Source organism: Notamacropus eugenii, chromosome 4 (genome assembly GCF_028372415.1).
Source record: "Notamacropus eugenii isolate mMacEug1 chromosome 4, mMacEug1.pri_v2, whole genome shotgun sequence".
In the NCBI taxonomy this organism is placed as follows: Eukaryota; Metazoa; Chordata; class Mammalia; order Diprotodontia; family Macropodidae; genus Notamacropus; species Notamacropus eugenii.
Genome location: NC_092875.1, coordinates 449568671 through 449584401, shown reverse-complemented (window position 1 = coordinate 449584401; position 15731 = coordinate 449568671). Strand labels below are relative to the sequence as shown.

Genomic DNA, 15731 nt, shown 5'->3' with positions numbered 1-15731 from the left:
GCAAATCATAATTGCTCTTTCCCCCAATTTCTCCCTTCTGCACCCCCCAAAAGTTAGTGGAAAAAAAAGAGAACTGTCTGATACCTCTACAATGCTTCCCTTTGACAAGTTGTGCCCTGTCCTCTATCAGATTGATCCTATGGCCCAAGTTTCTGCTCTATTCTATACATATACGCCTTGGGGAAGATACACTGAAAAGCCGAAGCCTACTGAAACACTTGTATAAAAATGTAAAAACTTTATATGGGTAAAGTCAGATTAAAATGAATATTAAGGGTGACCTTAAAGAGAAGAAGGTATCAGAAAGTAATATCAAGCCTTAGGGAATGAGGATGAGAATCTTTCTTGATTCAGTTCAGCTCAAGTTAATTCACTTCAGCCGGTGCTTCAGAGGGGCTCAGGCATAACGGCTGAGCAGTCAGGATGTTGTATCACATCTGGCTGTGCTCTTGCACAATTTAGCTCCTAGAATAACAATAAGGAATATTTCTTAGGCATTTATTGTGTACACAGAATTGTGGAAGGCAAAGATTCCTGATTTCATGGAACTTAGAGTGATATAACACTAACTGATTTAGCTATTTTGTGCACCAAGCAGCAATATATGAGCTCTTCAGCAAGCACAAAGTGAAGGGTGATATGAAATCTTCCTTATACCTTGGACCCCGGGCTTTCCTGGCATATGTAGAAAGTCCCTTAAAGTCCTTAGAATATAAGAAAGATATAAAAGTAAGACCATGAGGTATAGAGCATTTTTAGAACAAGTGTGGATATTGGATCTTTTATTTTATTTTTCTACCCAACTTTTTCTTTCTTATTATGAACTTAAGTGATCAACAAACAGGACTCAACAATTCAGTATTCAAAGGACAGAACATGTGACTCGAACAGTCATACGACAGTCAGCATGTTTGTATCCCTTTCTGAGCCTCTTTTTTTCTGACCGTATCTTTTGATATATTTGTTTCAATCACTCCACCAGCAAATACACAGTAGATGGATGAAGTTTTACCAAATGTACTGCAGTTAATCAAAGAACCATGAAGTGCATGTTAAAATAGAATTTAGTACACACACTGCCCCCTATTTCTCTAGCAGGTTGCTATTTGCAGCGGCAAGGGTGGGCTCCCTGGGAGTACAAAAACCAATGTGTTGTCTGTTTCCCTCTCTAGTCTGTGAACTTCTGGTATGTCCTCGTCATGAATGATGAGCACACAGAGCGACGCTATCTCCTGTTTTTCGTTCTGAGTTGGGGGCTTCCAGCTTTTGTGGTGATTCTACTCTTAATTATTCTGCGAGGAATCTATCACCAAAGCATATCCCAGATCTACGGCCTCGTCCACGATGACCTGTAAGTACTTCTAAAGGAAACATATTGGGTTATTGAATGGTTCATTATTGAAGGGGGCAGTGTTTCCTGCGTTCACGGCTTGATTGTTGCCACAATGGTGAAATTTCAGGATGCCCTGTCCTTCCTGCCTTAAGACAGCCCTTGCTTGCCTGCCACAGTGGGGCAAATTCTCCTACTTGGACATTCCTTCTTCTCTGTCCAAACATCACCTCCATAAGTTCCCATTCATATATATTGATGATTGGGGCAGGAGTAGCAAGTTCAGTTGTTGTAAGTTATAATTACTTTAGTGTAAATGTGTTTATCAGATGAAGAGGAGCAATGACAGTTAGCTGGGATTGAGATGCTTGAATGAAAAAGTTTTGCTCCCAGGAAACAAGAGAAGATTTTTGGAGTGTGGGACAAGCTCTACTAGAGTAGGATACTAGTGGGAGGACATTAGTGCACTGGGAGGAGGGGCTATGGAGGTTTGGGGAGAGAAAACAAGGAAAAAACATGTGAGGATATCCAAGATAAAAATGGCCTACTTCCAGTCTGGTGAAAGACAAGTCCTGTTTAATGTATACATGGATGCATATACATACATATGCACATGCACACATGTTCAATATGAATACGTATGTGGCACATGTATCTATGTGTATATGCATACTCGTGCTCAATACACACACACATACACACATAAAAACCTGTATTGGTTATGTAGATATACATGTGTAACAAGTTTTATATATAATATATACTGGAGTATATATAATACACACATATACCACATACTATGTACCATAAATAATACTGTATATAATATGAATCATATATAATGCACTACATATAATACATATTATATATGAAATACATACTGGAATACACACATACAATCAATCCTCAACATTCACGTGTTTAACTTTTGTGACTTTAAACATTCATTTGATTTTATTAGTAGCCTCATTTTCATTTTTGTGTTCATCACTGCACACATTTGCAGCTATGGGCAGTAGAGAAAATAATGCACACAAGTTTGTGGAGTTACTGGTACTCTACTAGGCACTTCACAGGTCTTATTCACCCCTCTGTTGTAAGGAGCTCCCCATGCGTGTTTCATGTTTTCATTGTTTACCTTTAAAACTCTAGTTTTGTGTTGTAGTTGTACCCCCAGAGTGTATGTAGTACAAGTCCTTTGGGCTTAGAGCCCAAAGGTACAAAATCAGTGATGTAGCATAGTGAGAAAGTAAAGGTGTGAAATAAACTTTTTATCATAATGTCTGTAGCTGCTGTCTGCCTGGAGACCCATATGGATCTCAAATGGCAGGAAGTGGATGTCTCTGACAGATTATTTCAGCTGGGTATGTCCTTCATGATCTCTAAAGCCATCCACCAGCCATCAAAGACAGTGTCGGAGGTGAGGTTGACACATTGCCAGTCTTGGCATCTCACAACAGCAGCTACTAAAGCTCCAGCAACCTTCTTGGTTTTTGCAGAGCAACAACAATAGAGAGGTTTATAGCAGTATAGTATGCAATGTAACATCCTCACACTGCCATCTGACACAGTGGAAAGTAAGATTCAAATGGATGCTGTACAGTATTTATGGTACTATGGATTTAATTTGTTATGAAAAGCAAGTATTGTCAGATTAATGTTTGTGAGTGTTTTATTGAGTTGTTAGCACAAATAGTCACAGAATTCTTGGGACACTAGAGAGAAAAAATGTTTTGTATGTTACCAGTTTTATTTTGTATACTACATTTTATGAATTATTTCGTGATTGCTGTGCATATTAGCAGAATTAAGTATCTTTATAAAGAATTATATGTAGAAAAGTGTATTTTCAACAATCTCTGGTGAAATATTACATTTTTGTGGTTGTTGGAACCTAACCTCCTATTTCCCATAGTTCAGTATAGCAACATTTGTATTTTTGATTGGATACCATTTTCTTGGAACATTACCTCGATGGAAGTTGAAGATTAACTATAGTACTTACTAATAATATAGAGAGATATAGATTCTCCCTCTGTGTGTGTGTGTGTGTGTGTGTGTGTGTGTGTACACACACACATTTATTTTCTGTCATTGTCAGATTATTTCAAGATATGACAGAGAGAGACAGATTTTACAGATACATACATAGGGCCTTATCACTGAATCACAAAATCTCTAAGCTACAAAGCCTCAGAGGCCATCTAGTTCAAACTGTACCAGTCTAAGAATCCTTTCTGTGCTTAGTTGCTAAGTTATCATTTGGTTTCTACTTGAAAACCTCTACTGAATGGGAACACACTACCTACTGAAACCTCTCAATTCTACTTTTGGAAAGGTCTGAAGGGATGTTCTTCCTAACTTCAGGCCTAAATCTACTTTTGCAGATTTTTCTCCTTGACGTTCAGCCACGACAAGTTTAATCCTTTCCCACTGAGATGCCCCTTCAGAGACTGAGAGACTATGTCACTTCACTCCTAAGGCAACAGTTCTCTAGGCTGTACTGCTCCTGGTTTCTTTAACTTTATTCACATGGCTTGCTTTGTTTCTCCAGCCTATTAAGCATCCTGGATGCCTTTCTTGGGGCACGCAGGACTTCTCTGTGCTGTTTCCTATCTGCAGAACTGAACAGAATACTCCAGATATAATCCAGACAGTAGGAACTTTGAAGCAGCCACTAAGTTAAATATGTCTGAATAGATTATCACACCTATGACTTATCCATGACAACTCTACTTTCAAGAATATTTTTTAAGGCCTTGGATCTTCTTAATTATAGCTTTGTTAAACTATACTCACAAAGAAGCCCTTCAAAATCAAAACTTCTAACCACTGGGTTATCATGAGAATAATATCAGCTAAAAGATGTGAAAAAACTCAAACTAAAAGCACTGCATAAATTCAGGGTATTATTATGTGCTATTTCTAAGCTTTATTGCTTCAAACTTCACTGTGACTTTTGGGAACACCCTGAATAACACATCTAGTCCAGGCTCCAGAAAATGTTAGGTGCTTGATTGCCCTAAGTAAGCAGCAGAGCCCATAACTGGGATAGGACCATCAGGACTTTTACCCATGTTGGAAAATTTAGAGGATTTCAATTCTGGTATGCTCGAGCAGCTCATACCAGCTGTGGGCATTTACTCCGTTGCATATTGGCAAATGTTACAAATCAGGACTTGATTTATTGTTTCCTGATTGTCTAGACTTAAGAAAGTGTTAATAATGAAGATTAAACTTAAAAGTATTCCCTAGATACATCTCTCCCCCCTCCATTTGTTATTAAACATTTAAAGGCACACCCTGGCTTCAAAACTGTTCTAGGGTGTGTTCCCTCTGCTCCCTTGATTCCAAGACATGTGCCCTCTCTCTTCTGTAACCTGTAGACTGCTAGGTTTAGATAATTTCCCCCCTCTTTCCTCTGTCCTCTGCTATTCAGCCTAGGTACAAAAATAAATATATATTGCCCTGGCAAAAGTATACACATACACATATATGTATGGGATGATACAAATGACACTGGCTTAAGAATCAGGAAATTCTGCCATTAATGAACTATGTGACTTTGGATTAGTCATCCAAGCTTTTGGACCCCTAGTTTCCTCATCTGTAAAATCAGGAGTTTGGACAAGATCATCTTTAGGGTCCAAATCTACTTTGGGAAAAATCACCAAACCCTTCTTGACCTCAGTTTCCTTATCTATGTAATGTGGAGGTTGGATCAGACTAGAGGGGTCAAACTCAAATGGAAACAGAGGCCATGAAACCATACACAATGATGCCTGGCCACAGATTGACTTAGAAAACCATACATTAACACTATTTTTATCCTATTTTATTTTTATTTTGTTAAATAGTTCCCCATTACATTTTGATCAGGTTTTGGGTTTCCCTCAGGGAGTGCTGAGGACCTCCATGTGGCTGCAGTCTATGCATTTGATTCCTCTCAACTGGATGATCCCAGGGATTCCTCTGTCTCTAAATCCTATGAATCATTTCAATGTAATAAACACTTACTAATCAACTTTTATTTTTAAAGCATTTTGTAAGACTTTTGTGTACAATGAGAAAGAAAAGCAATCTGTGCCTACAAGAAGCTCCCATTATAAGTTATAAAAACTTGTAAACTGATCCATATAAATGCATTGTAACTGAGGAGAGGAAAGAAACTCTAACCACGAGGAAGATCCACAGAAGCTTTGGGTAAGACTTGGTGGCACTCGAGCTGGACCTTTGAGGAAACTCAAGTTTGAAGAAGTAGGGATGAAATTCTAGGCATTGGGTTCAGCACTCACAAAGATGGCAGGACATGAAATGCCCAGGTCTGGAACAGCGGGTAGGCCTGTTGGCTTGAAGGGTAGTAATGTGAAACAAATTTGAAAAGGTACACTATGCTGAGGTTGTGAAAAACTTCTAATGCTACAAGGAATATATATGTGTGTGTGAATATATATATATATGTGTGTGTGTGTGTGTATGTATATATATGTGTGTGTGTATGCATGTGTGTATATACACATATGTGTGTATACAGGTATGTGTGTATGACACCAACACACATATACACATATATCCCAGAAGCAAAGGGAATCACTGAAAATTCTTGCTCAGGAGATTGATTCATTGACATCATATCCTAGAGGTCATACATTAATTTTACAGCGGAGGAAACTTAGTTCCACAGAGGTTAAGTGATTGGCCAAAGTTGCACAGGCAGTATGTAATAGAGCCAAGATTATAACCTAAGTACTGTCTTTCCAAATCCAGTCCATTCCACTAAAACATTGCTACCACATGGACAGACTGTGGGGTTAGAGTCATTATTTTGGTTCCCTAGTGGAGGATAAGTGAAGAGGAGGGAGACTGGAAGCAAGCAGACCATATAGGAAGGAATATATCTCCCAGATGGTGCTTTTGCCACTTTAGTAGCTACATTTATTTTGGTGGAGTCCAAGAAGTGACCTTATACAGAATTCTGCCTTATTGTGAATACTATTGAGAGATAGTGTGCATTGTGAATAGAGAGCTGGTCTCAGAGCCAGGAGAGTCTAAGCAAGTTCTGCTACTGACATATAACGTCTATGTGACCCTGGGCAAATCACAATTTCTCTATTCTCTAGGCACCTCTTTAAGACCATAATTATAGGAAAGGAATTAGCCCTTATTGGTAGAGTGAGTTTCCCCATCTGAGAGTTCCCTGTCTTGGTGCAATAACAGGAGCAGTCACTTGTCCTAATGAATACTATTTTAAGAAAGTTTTAGTGTGTATATATAATGATCATGTTCTTTTAACATTGCATTTTTAAGTTTCTCTTTCATTTTTATAAATACAAAAATAAGCAAACAACAGTACCTAAGAGAAAGGGATTTTTCTCCTTTTTTAGTGTGAGAGGAGTGGAGACAAAAAGATGGAGGAAAAGAAGGAAGCATTCCTCCAAATTCATAGACTACTTGACTGGTATTTAAACCCAGGAATGTTTACACTGGCCACTGAAAAAGTATGAGTAAATGATGATATTATTTGGATTATGCCTCTAAATGATGCTTTTTAAAAAAAAGGTTTTTTTAAAGTGAAGTAATTTAGAATTGGCATCTTCAGAGTATTTAAGTTTCATGTTTTAAAGCAAAAAAAAAAGATTTTAATAATTTACTCTTAAAATACATGTATTTCTTGTGTTTTTAGCAGGAGAATCTAAGCTTAGGGTAAAATTATAATGGCTAAATGGATAATGGCAGTTATAAGTGCAAGATTTTGATGTCATAGAATTAACAAATCAAGAGCCAAACTTCATTTGTCAGTTACCTCTTCCCCTGCTTCCAGAGAGGGATCACCTAGAACATTCGCTAACATGAAACTAAGTCTGTGAGATATAGGCATGCTGATGATTTATGTGGATTTACTTTATTTCCTGCTACTTTGATAAAATTATTAATTGTTTCAACTAATTTTATAGTTGAGTCTTTGGGATTTTTCAAGTATGTCATACCATTTGTAAAAAGAGATAGTTTTATTACCTCATTCCATATTCTGATTCCTTCTATTTCTTTTTCATCTTTTTATTACTATTGCAAGGATTTCCAGTATAATATTGAATAATAGTAGTAATAGTGGACATCCTTGTTTCACGCCTGATCTTATTGGGAAAGCTTCTAACTTATCCCTATTATAAATAATGTTTGCTGATGGTTTTAGGTAAATGCTTTTCATCAAATTAAGGAAAAATCCATTTATGCCTTTACTTTCAGTGTTTTTTTTTTAAATAGAAATGGTTGTTGTACTTTATCAGGAGTTTTTATTCCATCTATTGATATAACAATATGATTTTTAAAACTTTGATTATTGATATAATCAGTTATGTTATTGGTTTTCTTCATGTCAAACCATCCTTGCATTCCTGATGTAAATAACCACTGTATTTGACAACAGTAATGTTGTTTTGTGAACGACTTTGAGTTATTTTGTCATTTTGACTATTGTAAATATCCAAATTCACAAAAGACCTGTGAAAGAACAGGTTGATATAAGAGAAAGATCTGACATATAGAAGTATGTATAGAATGATTTTGCACATATATATGTATATATGCATGTATGTATGTGTATATATATACATACACACATATGCATATGCATATTTGTGTCTAATGGTCTCCATCTCTAGGGTAGAAGGGATTAAAAAAGAGTTATATGATAACTTTATTATATATTTTAAAGGAATAGCAAGCTATCATAATAGATTTGCAGTTTCATGTGCAATCATTTTATTCTATATTATGAAAGTGCTTATTTTATAAATTAAAATAAAGTAAATAAAATTTTTAAAAAAGAAAATAAGGCTGGCTTGTAAATAAACTAAAGGATCAGATCCTATCCTTCAGTCAAACCCTAGTTCTAATATTATTAGTTATCACATTCATGCAGATTTAAATCTAGCATATCTATATGAGAATTGCATTTGAAACATTTCCCTAATGAAAATTCAAACACTAGGGCTTGAAAAGCTTACCATTTCTACAAGCAGGGTCAATCCAGGACTTGCAGTCATTGTGAAATAATGACCCACCCACAGTGGCTTCCCAGTGGTAATAATTTCTCTTTTAGCACACAGTTTTGTCGTAATAGATTCTAAATGGATAAACACACCCTTTGCAGGGCTAGGAGAGGTATTAATAGTCAGTTATCCTTACTGAGTTTATGATAACATGTCCTATAAGTACTAGTGATGCCATTTCCTAATTAATAGGTGTTAGGCCTTGTTAAATTATTCAGAACAACAGATGATGATAAAGATAGATATAAGCCAAGATAAAAAAAATTGCATAGTGGTTTTGGGAAAATGTTTATGTTGATTACCCACTTAATTTCATTTCACCAAGAAAATTGCACAAGTTGGGAGGCGGGGTGGACAGGGTTAAAACACTGGTAATATTCTTATTTCACAGGATTAGTGAATGATAGATTCAAAAGTAGAAAGGATCTTAGTGGCCATCTTATCCAACCTCTTCATTTTAAATATGTTCATTAAGGCTTGGTAAAGTTAAGTGACTCATCCAAGATCAAAATATTAAAAGGCAGGAATATTATTAAATTTAACTTGGGTTCTCTGACTCAAAAATCAGTGTTCTTTCCAAACCATGGACTCAATTATTGCTTTATTTTTTTTTTTTACATTTTTACTTATTTTTGATCATAGCTTCCTCAGTAGAAATTTTTTCCCATTAAAATAGAAAGTGGTAAAGTTTGCATTTACTTCAGCAGTAACGTTGAAACCAGTATGCAGTCTTCCTCTTGTATAATTTCCCCCACCTTTTCATTCAACCTATAGGTCCAGATAATAAAATTATGTTTGTGTATATATGTGTATATGTGTGTGTGTATGTATGTATGTATGTATATTAAGGAAGTTACTTAAGAACCATAATACCTATGAGCATAGGCTAGTCTTCACAGTTGAAGGGGAGAAAATGGAAAATTGCCAGTGTCGTTGAAAACATTTCAACCTGAATTTTTGAGATATCTATTTTGGCTGCCTGTTTTCATACAAAAATAATGTTCATTGAAAAATAGGTTAAATAACCTTATCAAGAGAAGCAGCTCTCATCTCCTTGTTTCATTTTTTAAAACAAACAAGCTCATTAGGGCAAAGAAAGTCTGGCTTTTTGCTGTCTTCTCTCACTGGCTAGATTCTTAAATTCCTGCATATGTTCTCTGGTAACAGCATTTTCATATTTTTTTTTTTAGCATATTTAGATCATAAAATCATAGTTTTAGAGCTGGAAAAGAGGTCTTCTAGTCATTCCCCTTATTTTGCAGATGAGAACCTAATATATGCAGAGGTTAGATGAGTTTCTCTAAGTCAAATCTAGTGCTTTTCCCGTTGTATTACATTGACAGGCAGCATGGCATATAATGGAGAGAGAACATATCTTGGAATCTGATATGCCTGTTTAAGGGCTACCTCTGACCTATGCTGACTGCATGACCCTGGACAATCACCTAACATCTCAGTGCTGCAGGCAATCGATAAGACTAAAGTATAGAACTGGCACTGATCTGCATTTGTAGAACGTGTTTCCTCATTAGGAATTCCTCATATTAATAAAAATAAAAAAAGAAACCCAGTATCACTGACCTTTATTTTGATTCTCTGGTAACTTGAAAGTCAGTTCAGCACTTGTAAAATGACAGGTACGGTGTCTACATCAATGTAAGCAGAAAGAACAGTACAATGAAACACAGAATTATATAATTTTAATGACCAAGTTTGGATCCTGAGAAAATTTGAGAAAAAGACCTTCCTCTTTGCAACAGTAGGCAACTTTTCCATGGGCATGGAATTCTATTGACTTTCAGGCACAGTCATTGAGCCTGGTTGGTTTTAATGAACTAACTTTTTTCTTTTTCTTTTCTTTTTTTTTTTTGGTCTTTGTTTTGTTTTCTTTTGTTACAAGGAATGACTTGCAGGGTAGGGAATGAGGAAAGGATGTATTCAAGAAAGAATGTTACCAAAAAAAATACAGGAAGAAAAGGTCAATTTCCAAATCTTATGGTTGATTTAGGCAAACTTCATCAGCCTCTGGGAAGTTCAAATCCAATAACTAGTAGACAGGGAGAAGGGTGCACCTGCTGAGTGCTTATATCAATAATATCCTAACATGCCAACTGTTACCTTGTTGGTATGAAATTGTCCATCTATCTCCCAAATTACCACAGCATGGGAAAAGAATTTAGACCCTAGGAAATTAGTCATTTGAAATATTATTTTTAAATATTAAATCTGTAGAATTTTTTAAATATAAGCTCCGTGTTTTAGAAGTATTTTAAGAACATAGTCCAAACCATCTCTATTTTTGTAAGTAGTGTTAAAAATCAGTTTAATCTTCATGGCACCTGAGTTAATTTTTAAAAGGTACCATGCTTTACAGGTGAATAAAAGTAGCAGTGATGGGTGAAGAGGCAAATATATATTTTGGCCAGATTGATAGCTTTCTTTGCTAGGAGGCATAAGCTTCTAAAAATTGCCAATATTTGTATGTTAAGCAACTGATGAGTAATGAACATTGATTCATTCATTGTGGATAATACAAAAAAAGTAGAGACAAGGCTATTACTGTCTAATACAATTCAACAAACATTTATTAACTTCTGTCAGAGCTGTAATTAGAGTGGGGTGATCGAGACTTGTCCCAGGTAGCAGACATCCTGGGGATGTTTCCTCCCTGTGACAGCTGTATTATTTTCTGACCAAGTTCCCCTAGTCTTCTTGTGTCCCTGCACCAGGCCATCATATCGTTCCTCCTGCCTCGTTCTGTCCCACTTTACTATGGGCAGCTTTCCATTACTATTTTTCCTAGTACCTGCATTATCTTACTACTATATCCCCTAAATACCTCTGACCCCACTGTGTCTCTGTGGAAAACAGTCTCACCTTCCAGTGTGACTGTACCTGAACAAGGGAACTTATCTTCTGAGTCTCACTTTGTATTTTGGAGCTTGAACACTGTCTATTCTTTTCATGGTGATGCCTGAGATTAGCAGGTGCTATTGGTGCATACTGGCTAAGGTGAGATCCCAAAGCCTTCCCACACCCCAGGTGAACTTCCCTAGCTTCCTCCCTAGGGGCTGCCTTCACCTACACATTATATCCTGAAATTTTGTCTCACAAGACAGTATCCAAAAGCCTCTGCCATGATGGGACTTGTGTACCAAGGTCTAAAGTCTTTTGTTAGCCCTGCCTGCCCTACCCCATGACCCCTTGCTTCAAGCACCAAAATTTCTGGTAATCGTGATGCTACTTATTATTTACAGGGCACTGTACTAGGCGCTGGAACACAAAGGGGTTTCTCAAAGAGAACAGTATGACTACAACTTAAAATGTATGAGGGGGAGTAACATAAAATCAAATCTGATGTCAGTCATCCATCTGGTCTGTTATTTTCACTTTGTCTTTCAGTCAGTCAGTCAAGTGAGCACCTGTTATGTGCAAAGAGCAGTGTGCTAGATCCTATGAAGGTGTGCCATATACCTAGTATCTGAACTTTATAAGTAACTCACACTTACCTTACTACACAGGCTAATTAGTAATTAGGCCAATCCCTTCAAAATGCTAAGATACCTCATTCAAATGTCGTTTTGCATCGATTTTCATAGATAAAATTCTGTTATAGAAAACTGTCCGTTCATATTCTTGAGTTGACATTTCGTTCTAAGGAATATGCTGCTAGATATATTACATACCTAGTCTTCAAGATCTGACTCTGTTGTTAATCAGAAAATGAAAAGTTCTGTAAACTCAGGGTGAGAGCCAAGAAAGCATCCCATACTCCACACTTCCTCAGAGATCGTGGGTCTTCTGTGTTTTATGTTCAGGTGGTATGGTGGATTAAGTAGGTTTATATAGTGGGAGAAGGATGCTTGAAGGGTTTGATATGGGCATAAATAAAAGATAAAGTTATAAATAAAGTAGGGATTAATAAAAGTATGGTGAAGATCTTCTCCCTCTAAAGTGTAGCTCAGATGACAGGAAACATCATAAGAGTGAGTATATAATTACGTGATACGTGGTATAGTATAGCTTGTGCATACTGTATAGCTGGGAGAAGGGATTATAAGCAGATTTTCATAGAAGAGCTTAGCCCAGTGTCTTGCACATAGTAAATAACTAATAAATGCTCCTTGATTTACTTGTTAATTGGTAAGAGATACAATACCTATTTGAGCTTGGCTTTAATGGAATGTCAAATTTTAATTGGGAAGGGTAGAAGAAAACATTGACTTATGCCAACAGACTTCATTAAATGGATGGATCTGTTATTTTTTTTCATATTGGTACTCCCTTCAGTGGTATAAATCTCTATGAATCCTACCTTGAGAAAGGGTTGAGTAGTGGATGGGGCTCTGGATTTGGAGTCAAGAAGACCTGGCTTAAAGTCTGATACAGATACTTTCTAGCTGTGTGAACCTGGGCAAGTCTCTCAGTCTCCTTGGGACTCAGTTTCCTCATTTGTAAAGTGACAACAGCTCTGCATTTAACATTCTATTCTTATCCTGAGAAATTCTTATCAATGGATTTCTCTGTCTTCTCCATAGAGAATCTTTTCAGTGTTCAGGAGGCCTTCTGCTAGCTCTCCTCATTTTGACCTGTGATAGAAAATACTAACCAGAGAAAGAATGATGTAGTCTGAATGTAGATCAAAGCATACTATTTTCACTTTTTTTGTTGTTTTTTGCTTTTTCTTGCTTGTGGTTTTTCCCTTTTGTTCTGATTCTCCTTTCACAACATGTAGAAATGTGTCCACATAGAGGTATCATACCTGCTGGTGCTCTGCCCAAAGGAATGTACATTTTGATTACTGAAACTTATTTTTTCCTTAAAGACCACACCTTAAATCCAAACCACTCTTGCTCTCTTTGATTGTCCAACAGTCCCAGGCCATGCCCTACTTGATCACTGTTTGGTGCCCAGTTGCCTCAGAGTGAAAGTAAATAGCCATTGTTTCTATTTTGGCCAGAAACCCTGAGAGTCTTTCTCTCCTATGTTGATTTTGTTTTTGAGTAGGTAAAGAGGCCATTCTCTTCCTCAGTCTTACCTAGCCTTAATCACAGAATGAACACTGCCTCAGTCAAACTGAGAGCTATTCGAGACCTTCACTTAAAAAGGCCAAGGTCCCTCACTGCATCCAGGGCCATCTCCAGTTTATCTGTTCTATATCTGACCACTGGGCCCAGGTGATTCTGGAGGAGAGAGTGAGGCTGGTGACTTTGTGCAGCCCTCCCTCACTTAAATCCAATCAGCTTCCTGATGTCATGGTCCTCTTCTAGAACAAAGGACAGACGACAACAACAACAACTTTTTGCTGACCAACAAAACTTTACTGTATTTATTAAATGCTTAAATACCTGGTAAGAAGGGAACTTCATTTCCTTTCTAATTGAATTTTTTGAGGGGGGAAGGATGGGGCAGGGAAGACAGGACCTGTGATTTATTGGTATAGAGAATGGTGTTGGGTACAAAGTTGTTTATTAATGCACATTGACATCTGCTCCAAAACTTTTATATATAGTCTTGGAGAGTTGCCTGAGGTACTGAGAGGATTACACATCCATTATGTGTCCAAGACAGGATTTGAACTCAGGTCTTTCCGACACCAAAACTAGTTCTCTGCTACACAGTGGCAGCTTCTTAAATGAATATATGATCCAAATCAAAATTAACAGTACCCTAGTGGATTTTGAAATTGAGATTGAATTGAGATTGCAGCTTTATACCATGATAAGGAGAGAGAATGAACCCAAGAATACCTAAAATTGAATCTATTTTTCTTTTTTCCCCTCTAAAAAGGAAAGAAAAAGCATGATATAGATTTGTTATTGCTTTATTGTCACTCAGCCAAATGGACTCAAAGGATATCTGTGCCGGAACATTATACCTTAAGTTAGTATGGAAAGGGTTTTAATTCATCAAAAGATAAGAAAGATGTGGTTCTCATGGGCATTTCATGCTAACATAAGACAGTCTTTCAAAGATTGTGCCTTTTATCTTGTAAATGGACACCACTCTGCTTAAATAAAGACCAGAGTCTTGATAAAATAAATGGTTTAATTTATTGGCTATGCTATAAAGTCAAACTTCAAAGTATCAAAATCTGAAACCTGTCACTGTGAATGCCCCCAGTCGTCTGCTAGATACCAAAACTCAGCTATGAAAGTGGAGGAGTCCCAAAACCAGCTGAATTACTCTTTCTGAGGAATTAGACAGGGTTAGCTTTCCAGGCTGGCCTCTCTATCCTTGTCTGACTCTGCTTGGGCAGAAGTCAGCGTCATCTGAGTAGTTTGGAGAAAAAATAATACAAAAAGGGATCCTAATGCCTTTGCCTCATGTCTGGGCACCATTGTGACTAAATTGAATGGATGAGTGAAAAAGTTGAGATTTACTCAGAAATAGCCCCGCCCTCCTAGGGAAGGTGACAGTGTGAGGATAATGGCAGTAGACATCCCTGGAAAAAGAGGTCTTGGAAGAAGATGTCATTGTAAGAAATATTCTGTGTTCCAATCCCCTGGTATCTTCTCACTTGAGAGGATGAGATTTATATGATGGAATTAAATATTAACTGTGTGGGTAATTGAAACTACAGTCTATAGCTGCTCTCAAAACAACCTTCTGAGTAGAGATTGATTCTGGCTAAAGCCTGGGAAAGCTTTTCCACTGACTCCCAATGCATTCCCATGACACTTCCTGAAATATCAATGCTGAAGTCAACATAAGAGGGATAGATATTATCCTGGCTCTACTACTTACTATCTAGGTGACCTGAGATGTCACTGCATCTCTTTGGATTTCCATTTCTTCATCTGTATAAATAAGAGGTTGGATTGCATGGTCTTTAATTTATGTACGAACACTTCGATATCTCAGAAAGTAGCCAATACTATATAATAACGTTGATTCATGCTCAAAGGGCTGGAAGGTTCACCATTCTTCTCTCCTATCTTGATTCACTGATGAGGAATAAAGAGGTTCCAGAGGATACTCAGGAACCATTTGTCTTGGAATAAATGAAGGCTGATTTGAGGCAGTAGCCCTGAATGTACCTAGAGGACTCTGTAGGTATCCCAGAGCAGGATGCAGATAGAGCAAATCTCTAGGATAAGACCACAATCCAGTCTGAGGTGTGTGCTTTGTGAGATTGTATTTCAGGCATAAGGGTAACAACCATCAACTCTGTCACTCAGGTTCGTCCCTTCAGAGTTATCCTAGACCCTTCTTTCTTGCCAGTCTGCCACCCCCACATCCAGCAGACTGTCCAGTCCTGTTGATTTTACCTCCACAGTATCTCTGGTCCCTTTTTTGGCACTCTGTAATCAGGTTCCACTGTTACCTTTCCAACCTTAATTTGTACT

General features: G+C 37.2%; 1 protein-coding gene across 2 annotated transcripts in view; it reads left to right on the top strand.

Moving 5' to 3' along the window:
• The window catches only part of ADGRV1 (adhesion G protein-coupled receptor V1), a 751592-nt gene that overhangs the window by 460820 nt on the left and 275041 nt on the right, over window positions 1–15731 (top strand). For both annotated transcript variants that reach the window (XM_072606175.1, XM_072606174.1), the window contains one exon: window positions 1173–1351. In XM_072606175.1, the coding sequence (XP_072462276.1) occupies window positions 1173–1351 (179 nt within the window). The remainder of the gene's footprint in view (window positions 1–1172; window positions 1352–15731) is intronic.